Source organism: Athene noctua, chromosome 13 (assembly GCF_965140245.1).
Source record: "Athene noctua chromosome 13, bAthNoc1.hap1.1, whole genome shotgun sequence".
Taxonomy (NCBI): Eukaryota; Metazoa; Chordata; class Aves; order Strigiformes; family Strigidae; genus Athene; species Athene noctua.
In genome coordinates this window covers 8197435-8211210 of record NC_134049.1, presented here as the reverse complement: position 1 = coordinate 8211210, position 13776 = coordinate 8197435, and the positions used below count along the sequence as shown (strand labels likewise).

The window sequence follows — 13776 nt, the reverse complement described above, 5'->3', positions numbered from 1 at the left end:
CTCGTGATTCAGTTTTCCCTTGATGCAGTCTGATATATCTTTTCAGTCACTTACTCTGCACACAAGAACTGACCTTTTATCATTTTTGGTTGTAAATCAGAGAGTGACACTAAATGCTCGGGGTGGTTCTCTACGAAGTGATTGTTTCTCTGCTCTGCAAGCTGTGCTCTATAATTTGTCCCATCCATCCAAGTACATGTCTTATTTTGATTAAATGAATACTTTTGTCAGTTTATGTTGCTTCAGCTTTCACTCAGAATATGCTTGCTTCTGTGATGTGTTGGTATTTTTAAAAGAATTTTAGTGGTAATTTACATATGCATATATAAATATACATCCACATATTCACATACAGAAAAAGTAGGAAAATGTAATTGCGACTTTCAGGTAAAACACACAGGACATTTTTGGCAGGCATTTGAAAATTGATTTTTATAAAATATTCAGGAAATACTCATGTTAACAGCGATTTTAAAAATTGTTCCCCGCTGGAAATTGGTATATGCTACAAGCTACAAATGGTTTCACTTGAAAACAGCATCTCGCTGTTACGCAGGTGAAACATTATTAAATACCTACAACAGGAACACAGAAACGTATTAGGACATCTGTTGTACAACAAACAGCAATGGCAACTTTTAGGTGTGCTTTACTATGTTCCTTTTGCAAGGTGATGCTGTCTCCTTAGATCAGAGCAAATGGTTGTTATTTTTTCCTCTTTCGTCTGTTTACTGCGAGTCATATGTTCCTGGCTGGTAGGTCCTTCTGGCACAAAGAATCCCTTTAAACATGTTTTGAGTTCTGAAGTAGGATGAAGGTGGTGCTTCATGTTTGTGTCAGCCTTCCATGCCTATTGTTTTTCTTTTGTGCTAAACCACTACAGTTCATCCTTGCAATTCCTGACAGACAAATTTTAGAAGGTGAGTATAATGAAATATTTGCTATTCTTAATGAAACATCTGGCAGGGCTTTGGCAAGATCAAGGAATTAGCAAGAGTTGCCACTTATATGCTGGAGCTGACATTTTTTGTCCTTAATGGAGCCCAAAGCATATGCAAATCAGCTGTGTAATGAGTGAGGTTAAGCAAGGTTTTGGATTTGGTTCCATATGGTGTTAAAAACATAATTGATTGGAATGTTTTGAAATATATTGAGCACGAGTGTTCAGATTTGTTTTATCTGAATCTCATTATGTCTGACAAAACATTTAGTATGAGGGCAGAGGCTGAAGTTCTTAACTGGATCTATTATTGGTCATCTATGATCACACATACTCCATCAGATGTTCCTACTATAAACCCCATTTCAATTTGCTTTAAAGGAAAGATAGATTTCTTTGACCTTGCCTTCTCTGCCTTTTATTCTTATGGGTACACAAACACACAGATCCTCCCTTTCCTAATTATAATACAGACTAAACACACTTGTTCTCTGCAGTAAAGGATGAGAGAACAAAAGTTACTTACTAGTCTCAGAACTTTTTGTACTACAGGAAGTTTCTGAGATAAATTATGATGAACATCCCTAGGATGAGATGCATAACTTTGAGGGGGATTATGATTTTGCAGATTTGTGCTGGACTCATTTCAAGAAATTGGTGATAACATAGGACCTTGTAGAGATGAAGTTACTTTGTGAGATGTCTGTGTTGACTGATATCCATCAGCTGGAACCTCTTAGGCTTCAGTGCTTTGCCATCATATTGGCCTTAAATTAATTGTTTTCAGTATGCTCCAGAAGCTGTTTTCTGTGGCCTTTAAGATGAGATTTGTCTGAAGGCTTTCCTTAAAAGCAGAATTCAGTGGTAAACCAGCTGTTGAACCCCTACATGTGCCCTACTTTCTCCCATCTCTGGACACTCCTGAGCCAGAATCATTCTTTTTTACCAGTGCTCAATACTTCTAGTCATGGTCATTGTTTACCCATCTGAAGACATGTGATTGTGAAAGAAAAAATAGCTGTGCAGAAGGGTTTCTAAAACAGTCATTTCTTTCTTTAAAAGGTGCAAGAATGAGTCAGGTTCATGTGGAATAGGAATATGTCCATATTTCCTTACTGAGAATACAAGATCTTAACTTTCGCCACACAGTGTTGCTTTTAGCTTCTAGTTTAATTTCTCAAATAGCTTTATGTTTTAGACAACCATTTCTGCCTGCCTGTTGATCCTAATGTATCTCAAGTCCTACCCAGACGGTCTAAGTCCCCCTTCAGGTGGCCTACTGCTTTGTCAACACTCGCCTGAAGACTAGAGTCAAAGAACAGGTTTGCCTTGGTCAGTAGCCAGCTCTTTCCCTGAGGTTGCTTCCACCTGAATGCAATAGCATCAAGGTTCAGCAATCATTTATTGTTATCTCTCAGCTAGCTGTAGGAGTATCTCCTGGGGCCTCCTATGTCTTGTAATGAAAATTATGTTCTGAATACAGAGCAAACCATGTCATTGTGTGGGTGTGTATGTGTGTGGTTGTCTGAGTGTATGCATATATACGTATATGTGTATCTGTTATTTATCTGTCTGCAAGGAAAGATAGATAAGGGATGGTGATCTACTCTGTGTGCTTGAATAGACATATTTACATATACACACACATATTAACATCTATCATAGATAGATTCTCTGACACATCAGAGTGGTTATCAGTTAAAAGTAGATTTTCACAAAGAAAAGCTAGTGACCAAGAGGTTTATTTCTCCTCCAAGGGGTATAGTGGTTGGAATTTAGTCATTTACAGAAGTTATTAGTTCAATCAGGTAATTAGGGGTCTATCTGTTATCTGGTGTGCCAGCAAATATTTACATTTATTATTATCTAACCCAAAAAATACCCTGTCCATAAAACAGATATTTAACTGAAACACAGTCTAGACATGTCTTGGCCATCTTAAAACATTGTGCTTTCAAAATCCCAAATCCTTTGTTACTCAAAGAAATCTAAGGGATATATACATATGGAACTTGGACTTTTGGAATTAAATATATAGAACCAATTACAAAATTTGGATGAAATGGTTGTCTAAAACATAAAGCTATTTGAAGGAATTATATGAAACAGTATCAAGGGAAACAAGAACCCAGGAGAACCTGCATGCCTTTACATTATTTATCCTCAGCAATACAAATTTTCAGCATCTAAGCCAAAATCTTTCCACATTTCTTTTCCCCCTACAGTGCCAATGTCTCAATTACTGGAAGCACCCAAGAGCAATTACAAGGATTCCAATAATCTTCCTGTATTATTGTGGCTGGTCTGCTAAGTATCATCAATAATGTGATTATCGTTTTGAGAAAATATTGCTTGAGGTAGAGACACTGTGAGAAAGGCTCTCAAACACTTTCAAAATCATATTTTCAGCAACTCTTACATTATTCAGTGGCCTAATGAGTTCCAGTAGTCTTAGTAAATACCTTTCCATACAGAGGGACTTGACTTGACAGAAAAAGCTGTAGAAAGCCAAGATGTTTTCTGTTTTGGAAGCATTTCTTTTGATTTGTAAACTCAGACTAAATCCAAGCCACTGACAGTGCTGCTTGGCGGATGGGTGCTATCCCATCCCTTTTATGTCACCCATTTTTTATTTCCTGTGTTTATCTCCCATTTTTTATGAATATAACAAGATCACAATGGACTGGATTTTAAACCATCTGCTGTTACTTGCTTCATTGGATCTGGCCATAAACTTCTGTTCAGCGTAAGACTGCAACATGTAGCCAAAGGTAGAAAACCATACCAATGAGGTGTCTCACAGGTACTCACTGGATAAGAACCTCTAATTGTTTTCAACAGCAAGCATGGGTTGGGCTGACTGCATGCTGGTCCAGAGCTGATGCTATGTGATGTCGTTCCCTTAAATAAACACAAAGTTTTAGTGTAATATGGTTCTATAAAGCAAGATCAGGACTATGCTTTCACAAGATGCTCTAACCCAGGCTCAGTCTCCCAACAGTGCCTGAATATATCATATTTTTTCCTATAAAGGCCTTCAACTTGCTTAAAATTTGTGTTCCAGGGCTTGAGCTCTGGTCTACAGATCTCTTGGTCCAAGTTTTAAGAACATAGTACTACTGTGCAGATATAGGCAGTCAGGGCTCAAGTTTTCTTCAGGGATGTCACATGTTTCTAAGGAATTCACATAAAAGCTGGTGCTGGATGCCAGTTATAGGTGAATTAACTCCTCCTTGCTTGTGCAGAGTAGCTGAACTTGTTTGGTATGACTGAAATTTAGCAGGCTGCATAGTATGTCTGTGGAGATATAGCCAGAGTTTGGCATGCTTATGCCCATGCTTAGGTTCATCTTTAATTAGCTTCTCACCATAGGTAAGTGGAAACTTTACTCAGTACACTGATTTAGCTTTTCGGTGCTGATGGGAATGCAGCTGCTTTGTTCATGTCTGCCTTTCCAAGCAGCAGATTTATAGGGTCGTTAGAGTTTTGTCCAAGCCAGGTATTGTACTATGTGAAAGAGTGCATCACCACAAACCAAAGTGAATATACAAGATCACAGATCTCTCCTGAAGTACACACAGGATGGTGCTTTCAAGTGCTGAAATGTAAACGTATTAAAAAAAAAAAAAAAAAGACAAAACCTAAGAACTGTTGAAGAGTGGGAGAAGGAAAACTAGTTATCTTTGGGGTCTGCTCCAACTGTCATAGCTCCATTTCATGGCTGACTTGTATCTGTTCAAGTCAGTGGGTTTTATTAATGTTACAAGCCTACAGCTATAAGAATGCTAAAGATGAAATGTTAATGCTGCACTGATACATAGATTGGTTCTCCATTTGGAAAAAATTAATGATTGTTCATAAGCCTGAATCTGCAGCCTTTTGCTTCTCACCAGCTTTTCCATTCTGCAAGTATAAAGACCAGCTCATGTGCATTTTACTGATTAGCACCAGAAACATGCTTGGATTTGAACTGAGGTATTTGGAATCCAAGAATGTCATGTAATGTCAAGCTAGGACCCTTCAAATGGGAGAAAAATGCCTGCTTGTCCTCTGTACAAACTCATCTTTCACAGAATAATCAAAGCTCTACCAATGACATGTTGTAATTCAATTAAATGCTGTTCTTCAGATTCATATAAAGGCTTTTCAGTTTCCAGCCATGTGTAATGAGAGTTGTGTACTCAACATCTCCTCTGGTCTTACAGCAATCATCAGCCATCTTCTCACCAATAAGGAGAACAGAAACAGTCATTCTTGAGAAGACTAAGAGTTTCTGCTGGATGCAAGTAAAACGCTGTCCAGGGCTCAATTGTTGCAAGCTTGAATGAACATTAGGGGACAGTATTGGCCAGGAGTTGGCCCGTTTCTTGCTCTTCATGCTCTCCCTTTATTTACAAGTTGTCTTCCCCTCTCTTTAAATGATAAAGCCCCATTTGCTCCTTACTTATCTAACTGGTGCACCAGACATCCATTTTTAATCTGGCCAAATCAATTATAAATATTACAGCCTACAATTACCCTGGGAACTCCCGAAAATCTAATTAGTACAAGTCTTAGCAATGAATTACGCCTTTCTCTTGCCTATTTTCAGCAGGAATAAAAAAAAAACCCAAAAAAACCCCTTACACTCAAAACAAGACCAAATATCTCTCAGCCATAGCAAACAGAATTCAAGGCAGTGTTTAATTATGTTCATATTGTTCCTGAAAGGATGGGCCATGGTGGGATGAAAGCCAGAGTACCTGTCATTGCCTTGGGCTTAGCACGTATTTTCTCAGGAGATGTTGTAAGATGCAAAAGTCCTTGGCAAAGAGCCTTTGGAAAGGAAATCTCATGGGAGCCTACAAAGTTCTTATCATTATTACTTACTGTGTAACAGCAAAAGAGGTAAATGCAACGGTTCTTTAAGCTGGAGCCATCTCGTATGAGTACTTATCTGATCCCCTCCCTTGGTGAGGTCAGGGACTAAGTAGAACCTTGTCTAGCTTTTCTCAGGCAGGAGGGGAAGCCAGGCTGCTGTCTGGGGAGCTCCTGAATTGCAGAGATGAAATTAGAAAGTCATTACAAGGTGTGCACCCCACCTTGTAGCAAGTGAATCAAGACACAAAGGCCAGACTGAAGTCCTTCCTCGTTGGCATCTTCTTGCTGTAGTTTATTTCTTACAGATCTAATTACTTGAAAGCATCATAGCTGTTTCATTTATGTCCTAAAATACTACTTTATGAAGCTATTAAAGGCAGACTTGTACTCCAGGATAACTGCAAATGCAGCTGCTTAAGATTCATTTTAGATTCATTCCAAGACTTCAGAAGCAGTATTCCTGTAAAATACTTTTAATAAAACATATGGATTCCTCAAAAGCAAAAGTGTGCAAGACCACACACCCTTTTAGATTCTGTGACATAGGTGGAATTTTAATGTCAAAAAACCAAAGAAGGGCAAGTCAATCCCAATTCACTGCAGAGAGGGTAACGTATTTTTAAAAGCTGCAGGACTCTTTACCTACTAGCACATATATAGCTGTTCATGGAACAGGTAAAACTTTCTTGGAAAAGAATGAAAGATTCCCCTTCCGCTCAGGTGATAACTGTGGTCAGGGAACTTGCTGGGGTCTCCAGTCCCTGCTTAAGCAGAGAAAAAGTACACCCTTCTTTCAGGTGAATGCTATTGCAGATAACTTGGCCTGTTTAGGTTGAACATAAATGTTTCTTCTGTTTTCTCTTCTCACAGGGTAAAGTCTGATATCTTGAAAAATTTCAAGAAAATAATTTCCTGCTTTATTTAGTCTATGAACTATATCAGAGATGTGTTTGGCTCATTATACACAGCCATATCCCTGCTTTGGGCAGCTTCCAAGGGATTGGGACATGTCATGATGGAGAGGAGATTTAAAGAATGGAGAAAATAGGGTTACAGACAGGGTGATTATGAAACTACTGGGATGTTATTTTTCACTGTAGAGAGAAGGTAAAGACATGTTTTCTTGTTTGTTGATACATTCTTCACAGGCAGTCATTGGTATGTCCATGACTAGCAGTGTTCCCCAGACTTAGCTTTTTCCGCTTTTTTGTGTGAAGCATTTAACCAGTCACTTCCAGTTTCGCTCTGGGAAGACTGCAGCAAATTTTCACAAGAGCGAGAGGAGCAATATGAAAAAAAAATGTAAACGCTTGATTTCCTTCTCTAACGCACTGCAACTGTGAGGCCTGTCAAGTGAAGGTCAAGCAGCTACCCTGAACAATAGTCACAGTTTCCCTAAGAGGGACAGTTGTCAGTGCCTGTTCTTTCCAGCAGAAAAAAATAAAATGCATTCTATTTTGAGCCAGTCAGTAGAATATACAGAGAATGAGTGACCTATCACACAAGCAAAATGTGAGTGAAAAATCTCGAGAAATTACTTAGGAAATCTCTAGTATTTCTCCATGCCCTGGAAGTGTATGCACAAGTGAAGGAGAATTTTGTATGGAAGAGAGATCACCAGATATCCTCAGATACAGCATGTAGCTATAGTTTATCAATCACAACTATAGACTGTTGTTTTTTATGTGCAGTTCAGCAGGACAGCTGACTGGCAGGGTTTTCTATCCAGCTGTGACCTAACAGGTAGGCTGACTTAGAATGAGAAGTTTTCAGGAAGCACCTGGAAGAAGAGTTTTCCAGCCATACTAGAAAGCTCCAGTTACGCTGACATGTCAGGAAGGACTGGGCTCCCTTCTCCTCCTCATGTCAAGTCAGCAAAAAACCAGAATTATTTTACAGTGTACCAAAGCTTGCTTGCTTGCTTTCCAAAACCAAACAAACACACACACCCACATAGAAAAGGAGAACTAATTAAGATCAAGTCATATCTCAATAAATATGCAAATTAAAAATCAAACCAAAGAAATTCTATTTATCACATCATAAAGTTGCAAATTGCTGTTGTGGCTCCCATCAGCTGGAATAGATGAGGGCTATGAGGCCGTGGGTTTTGAATTAGTAGATCAACCAACATGTGTACATGTTTTATTGTGATAGCTGGGGACTGTTTGCTGTAGATATATTACCAGCCTCCCCCCTCCCCCCCTTTCTGTCTATTCATAGACTGTATTTGTCTTGGAGTTCTCTAATGTAATGTCATTTGATTTCTTCACTGTTTACCTACTGTAAGACAACACCATTATTCTTTGGGAAATCTGTTTCATCTTCCCTGTTTTGTTTTTCCTTTGAGTTTGTTTTGGGGGAATTCTTTTGCAGCTTTTAAAAATCAGATGAAGAAAATAAGCAAACAAACAAAAATGCCAAGATCCAGCCTCTAACAAAAAAACCCCACAACTCTTTGTTGGGGAGGAAAGCAAGCCACACCCTCTGCAATGCTATGCAATAGTCTACATGTTGGTATTTCTGCTCATGACCATGTTTCACCGTTTGCATTCTTTCCTAAAGGAACCGGTCTTTGTGATGTGGAGAAGCAGCGTGAAATGACTTTAGCAGCTTCGTTACTGGGACTGTTTCTCCTGCATGCCATGTGCTGCCACCTCTTCTCTTTCAGAAAAACCTCTAACCTGCTGGTTTCAACTAGCCCTTTTGTGCTTTGCTATGTGTTTTAAATCTTTCTGCAGGAGAAAGTGAATTATTGAGATGGAAAATTCCATAGAGTAGAGAGATGTATAATAGCTGGCTTGTAAAGTTTGGTAGTGTGATAAAGAGGCTTTCAATTTTTAAGTCACTGGTGTGATTACAGCCTGTGTTGGCAGCACCATTGGTACCATCTATTTGCTGTTTGGTAGCTCATTATGTGATTTGTGGTGGTGGCATTGATCCAGTGGGCATCAGTCCAAATTGGAGAGACCACTACTAAGGTCAGTTCTAATTGTCTTGCTCATTCACTATCACAGCAAAGGAGCAAAGGGCAGCACAAGCTAGGAAGAAAGTCTTCTTTCCTGACCTCTAAACATGGTGGCACATCCTCACTTGTGGGGGATCTCTCCCTGTGGTATATCTGCCCAAGTACTGAGTTGTCATAGTCTTGGTGGTTTGTGTACTATATATGTAGGCAACAAGGGAGAAGTCCGTTACAAAGGTTTTATGCATTAGTACTGTCAGTATGTATCAATACTGTTTATACACAAAGACTGTTCCTTTAGTCTTCAGTGTAAGGAATTGGCAATTTTGTGTGTCATTCTTTGTTCACTGTCTTCCAGATTTCCCTTCCATAGTAAAGTGCTTTTGGGCTAGGAGTCGTTTTCCCCTTTTTGTCAGAAATCCAGTCCTAAAATCATTTAAGTTATCAAAAAATCCTGAAGGTCCTCTGTTATTGGTTTTACCAGCTTTAAGTAATAATAGGAACTTTCTTTAAAAATTGTTATCCTGTTAATGGAAATGTTTGACCTTCAGGTCATAGGTTGCAAACAATCATTCTGTCTGTAAAATATCAGCGAGTTGCGTGGCAGCTATACTCTGTCCCAATGGCATTAGCAGCTCCTCCCAAACATACAAGTGCAATCTTGAAAGTAGGTATGCTTTAGTTCTTTTTGACTGCAAAGCCGCAAAGGCAGAGCTTATAAATGAAAAATCTAGTTCCCCTGAGCTTAGTCAGCTTTGAACATTATCACAGGTACTTGGTATCATGGTAATTCATGCCATGCCTGCATATGAAAAAAAAAAAGAAGATATCAAACCCACTGGTAAGACGCAGTAGAGACCACTGCTTGTTGCTGTTTGTGCTGGGAGGATTGTCCTGGTTTGTTTGTTTTGTTTCATGTTGTATACTCAATTTCAGTATGAGTTCTTCCTGACCCAGATTTTTGAGCAGACTGAAGTGGAGCCAGAAATTGTAAAAGTGCATAATTATTCTTTTATTTATTTTTAAGCTGTACAGCTCTGTTAAGCTTTCAGAGAATCCTTTATACCCAGCCTTTGAAGTAAACTAAGCCAGAGATCAGCCAGAAAAGGAGAAGTGGGTTGACACTGCTTGTTTCTGCTTGCAGGGTAGTCTATATACAATTAAGAACTGGAGTCTCAAAGCTAGGAAAACCTTACACCTTTTTTTGGAGTTCAGAAGAGAGAATGGATCAATACATCCAAAAGCAACACTTCACACCTTTGGTATGTTCTGAAACCTCAGATGCTGGCACTACTGTGAAACAGCTGGAAGATTATTCCAGTTACTGACATGTAAATGAGCAGACCACACATTAAAGCTGTGTATGCTCCATCTGCCAAGCCAGTCATTCTTCCCAACTTGGGACAAATTAGAAACTCTGGGCCAGAGGTTGAAGATTATTATTCCTTTTCCAGTCCCGCAAAGCAATACATTCTCCTGCTTTGATTCTGATTGAAAACATTGACCTGGAGGTGAAAAACACAGTATCTGTCCACCTGATCCATCCAGACTCTGGCCCAGGCAGACTGAAACCACGGGCATCTTTCTGGTCTCAAAAAATTACCCAGCTGCCCTCCTGGGCTAAGGGCCAAATGGGAACTAGGCAGCTAGGTAGAAGAAAGACCCTATCCTCCACAGCCATTTAGTCTAGTGGTTACCATTCTGCCATAAATATTGCATTAGGCTAGCCTAATACAATACGTATTGAAAATGGACATGTAAAGAAAGCCTATGACCATTCCTGTAAGTAAATGGCAGGAGGTTAAGGTGGTATAATGTACCCTTCTGAGAGCCTGATGATGTGGCTGTGACATCCGTTTAGCCTCTCCTCAGCCATCCAGACTTGCCTCTGAATTTGGCCCTTCCTTGGAAAGTCATGGTGTCAAAGCCTTTTCATGCTCCTTCCAAAACACAACCATTCCTGGTATTTCTGCCCTCCTTGGAGCCAGTGTGCTTGAAGACCTGAGAGCCTCCATTTTTCGTTTGTGCTGTGTCTTGTTAGCAGTGCTCTGAGCTTGCACAGAACAGGAGGAAAAGTTGCCAAAGCATTTCAACCACCTGGATTAATTAGGTCTTACACTAAATGTGGAACTACAGCAAGCTGGATGATGATTAAACCAGCAACCTCCTGGAAACTGAATATCTCCTTCTCTACTATATTTCAGCTTCTATAACCTCCTAAGTGCCTCAGGGCGTTGTCTGTATATGAAGCACTCTGTTTCTGTATAAGCAATAGCAGTAATAGTGCTAACAATAATAATGAATTTCTCCTGTGAGGTAGGTAAGTATCACTCTTCATTTTACAGATGGTGAAACAGATACAAAGACGTACAGGATCTTGCTTAGTGCCATCTCATGCCTTATTAGCACAGCCAGGATTGAACCCAGGAAACACATTTTGCTGTTACTTGCTCTTACCCCTAGAGAACACACCCTCCTTTGATGACATCTGGTCTCTCTTGTGATTTTTCTGCAGAAGCTGCAGCAACAGCAGCCTGGAGTCTGATGATGAATCTCCTTGTGTGGAAGAAATCGATTATAATAGTGACAGTTGCTCTGATGGCGAAGAGGACTTCTTGGAGCTAGACCAAGAGATCCAGGAGTACCTCTCGTGGGTGGAAGGGGAGACAGAAGATGAGGGAGCAACCATGGGACAAACATGCAGCTCCAAGGCTCTCAGGGGGCTCTACATTTCCAGCCAACCATCATCCAACAATACATCTCTCCCTCTGCATTCGGCAGCACTTGGGGTGTACAGTGGGTTCCAGAGCAGCCCTGTGTGAACAAGGCTTTGACTTGCAGAGCAGTAAGCAAATGTTTTACTGCTCATTTTTGCCTGTTTGCCAGCTTCATCATCTTTTCCAGATGTGTTGCTCCAGTTCTGAATAGAAAATTGTCTGTATGTTTGTGTAATTTGTATACATACATATATTGAGAATGACTCCTTATGCTTTGTACACAAGGCAGAGCCAGGGGCCGCTGGCCCAGATGGTACTATGTGAGAACGTCATCCCTGCCTGAACGTAATCCCGTTTCACAGCTGCCTCTAGTATGTGGTTTCGTACAGACTGACCTGAGGAATGGTATTCTGAGACCAAGGAACCAGACATGATTCTCCTTTTTTCCTAGTTTAGACTCATTATGGGAAGCAGCCTTTGCCTGGAAGAGTGACAGTTACTGATGCCTTTGGCCAGAGTTCTCCATTGCCATTCTTTTCTCTTGAGCTGTAGAGCATGTATCTGATTTCTGTCTGATCGGAATTTTTACAGTGTGTACAACAGGTTGGGTCAGGCTGTGCATGCTTCTGAGCTGGTCATATCTCAGCAACAGTGTGGGAAATCCAATGTGCCATAGTAAGGAAAGCACCAGTGACAATGCAGAGTGGTCCTCTGGAAAACTGGGCTAAATCCATCTGTTTGCAGCACTGGAATGAACTAGTCCAGCGTAATCTCAGTTGAGTCACTTCATGCTTGAACTAATGAGCCCAAGTGTAGAATTTGTTTCACAGATGCTGTGAAATTATATTTCTACTGTGAGACATCCTTCCAGCTAAAAGTACAGATACAACAGCTCATCCTGGAGAACTAGAGCTACTATTTAAAGCTATTGGGAATGAGAGGGATGTGGGGCATTTTAAGGAGAAAAACATGTTCTCTTGAGGTAGCCAGGGATCCCCCAATATTCTGTCAATAGATTAGTGATGGTAGCAATATCCAAGAGTGAATTTAGCCCAAGCATCAGTCCGGTGACTGATTATTCTTTGTTAGTTCTCTTATAATACAACTAAGGAACCCCAGTTCATGGAACAGGACCCCATTGTGCCACAAAGTAATATAGTAAAATACATTACTGGTGGGTTATATACAGGACACGTTCTACCAGTGACTCCCATAACAGAGACAGAACAGCTCCTTTGATCCCCAAATGAAAGAAAATCTGAGATTTCTCCTAAAATTGCCTGCAAACACAGATTTCAATTCTGGAGAAGCCAACACAGACTGAGAACTCATGCACATGCCTGATGTCCCTAAAGCACGAAGCCCAAATCACTGCATCTCACACCTCATGTGGCCTGAACTTCTCATGTGTCTTAGACTCTGCTGCTGCAAATGGAGAATTACCTTGAACCCAAATGGAATTAACTGCACGATGAAGAGGATCCCAACTCTGTTACTACTTTATGAGGCTCAAGGAGAAGGATTAATGTATAGTGTGCTGTAGCATTACCGCCTATAAGGCCTCCACTACCAGTGATTATTATTAATAATGATGCATGACTAAAAGCACCATGTTGTCTTCTCATCTTTATGGTGTTTGTGGAGAGAATTCCTGGTGTAGAATGAGGTTTTCTCTGATGCATTTCTGAACAACTTTCTTCAGACTATCTAGACATATTTTCCAGCAGGAGCTTGCTCTTTGGAGAAATAGCTTCTCTCTGTCCTGTTGGGTTTTCAGTATCCAGGTGTTTTAAAGTCTTCACCAGCACGTAAGAGTTCTGTCTGTGTCTCCAGCTCTCACTTTATGATGCTGTTCAAGAGAGGCAGCTTGAGTCCTTACAAGCTGAGCTTCTTAGACCAAACTCATTCATTAGTGTACAGCTTGTTGCACACCATACTGAATTTTCATAAAAGGTTAGCTCACAGGAATGGACACAAAGGAGGTAAAACAGGTGTTCCCATTATAATAGTTTGTATAACATTGCTTCAAAGCTTAGTAATAAACAACAATATATGTGCATAGTTAACTTCAAAATCCAACATCGTATGCAAGACAAAAAACTCACACTGTACTAGGTCCAGTCTGCAGCACACACAGCCCATGCTGTAAAATCTTCAGCATTCAGCACACCCTCAGGACACAGGGCAAAACACCGTTGTGTATATATGTGTCTGTAGACATGCATGTCTACATCCAGAGCTACTTTCCTCTCCCAAGCTGCGCTCTGTACCAATGGCCTGCCACAATAATGGCA

General features: G+C 40.2%; 1 protein-coding gene across 1 annotated transcript in view; it reads left to right on the top strand.

Moving 5' to 3' along the window:
• The window catches only part of AGBL1 (AGBL carboxypeptidase 1), a 268409-nt gene extending 256822 nt beyond the window's left edge, over positions 1-11587 (top strand). Inside the window, exon 21 of the mRNA XM_074917492.1 lies at positions 11281-11587. Within this exon, the coding sequence (XP_074773593.1) occupies positions 11281-11587 (307 nt within the window). The remainder of the gene's footprint in view (positions 1-11280) is intronic.
• The last annotated feature ends 2189 nt before the right edge of the window (positions 11588-13776 follow it).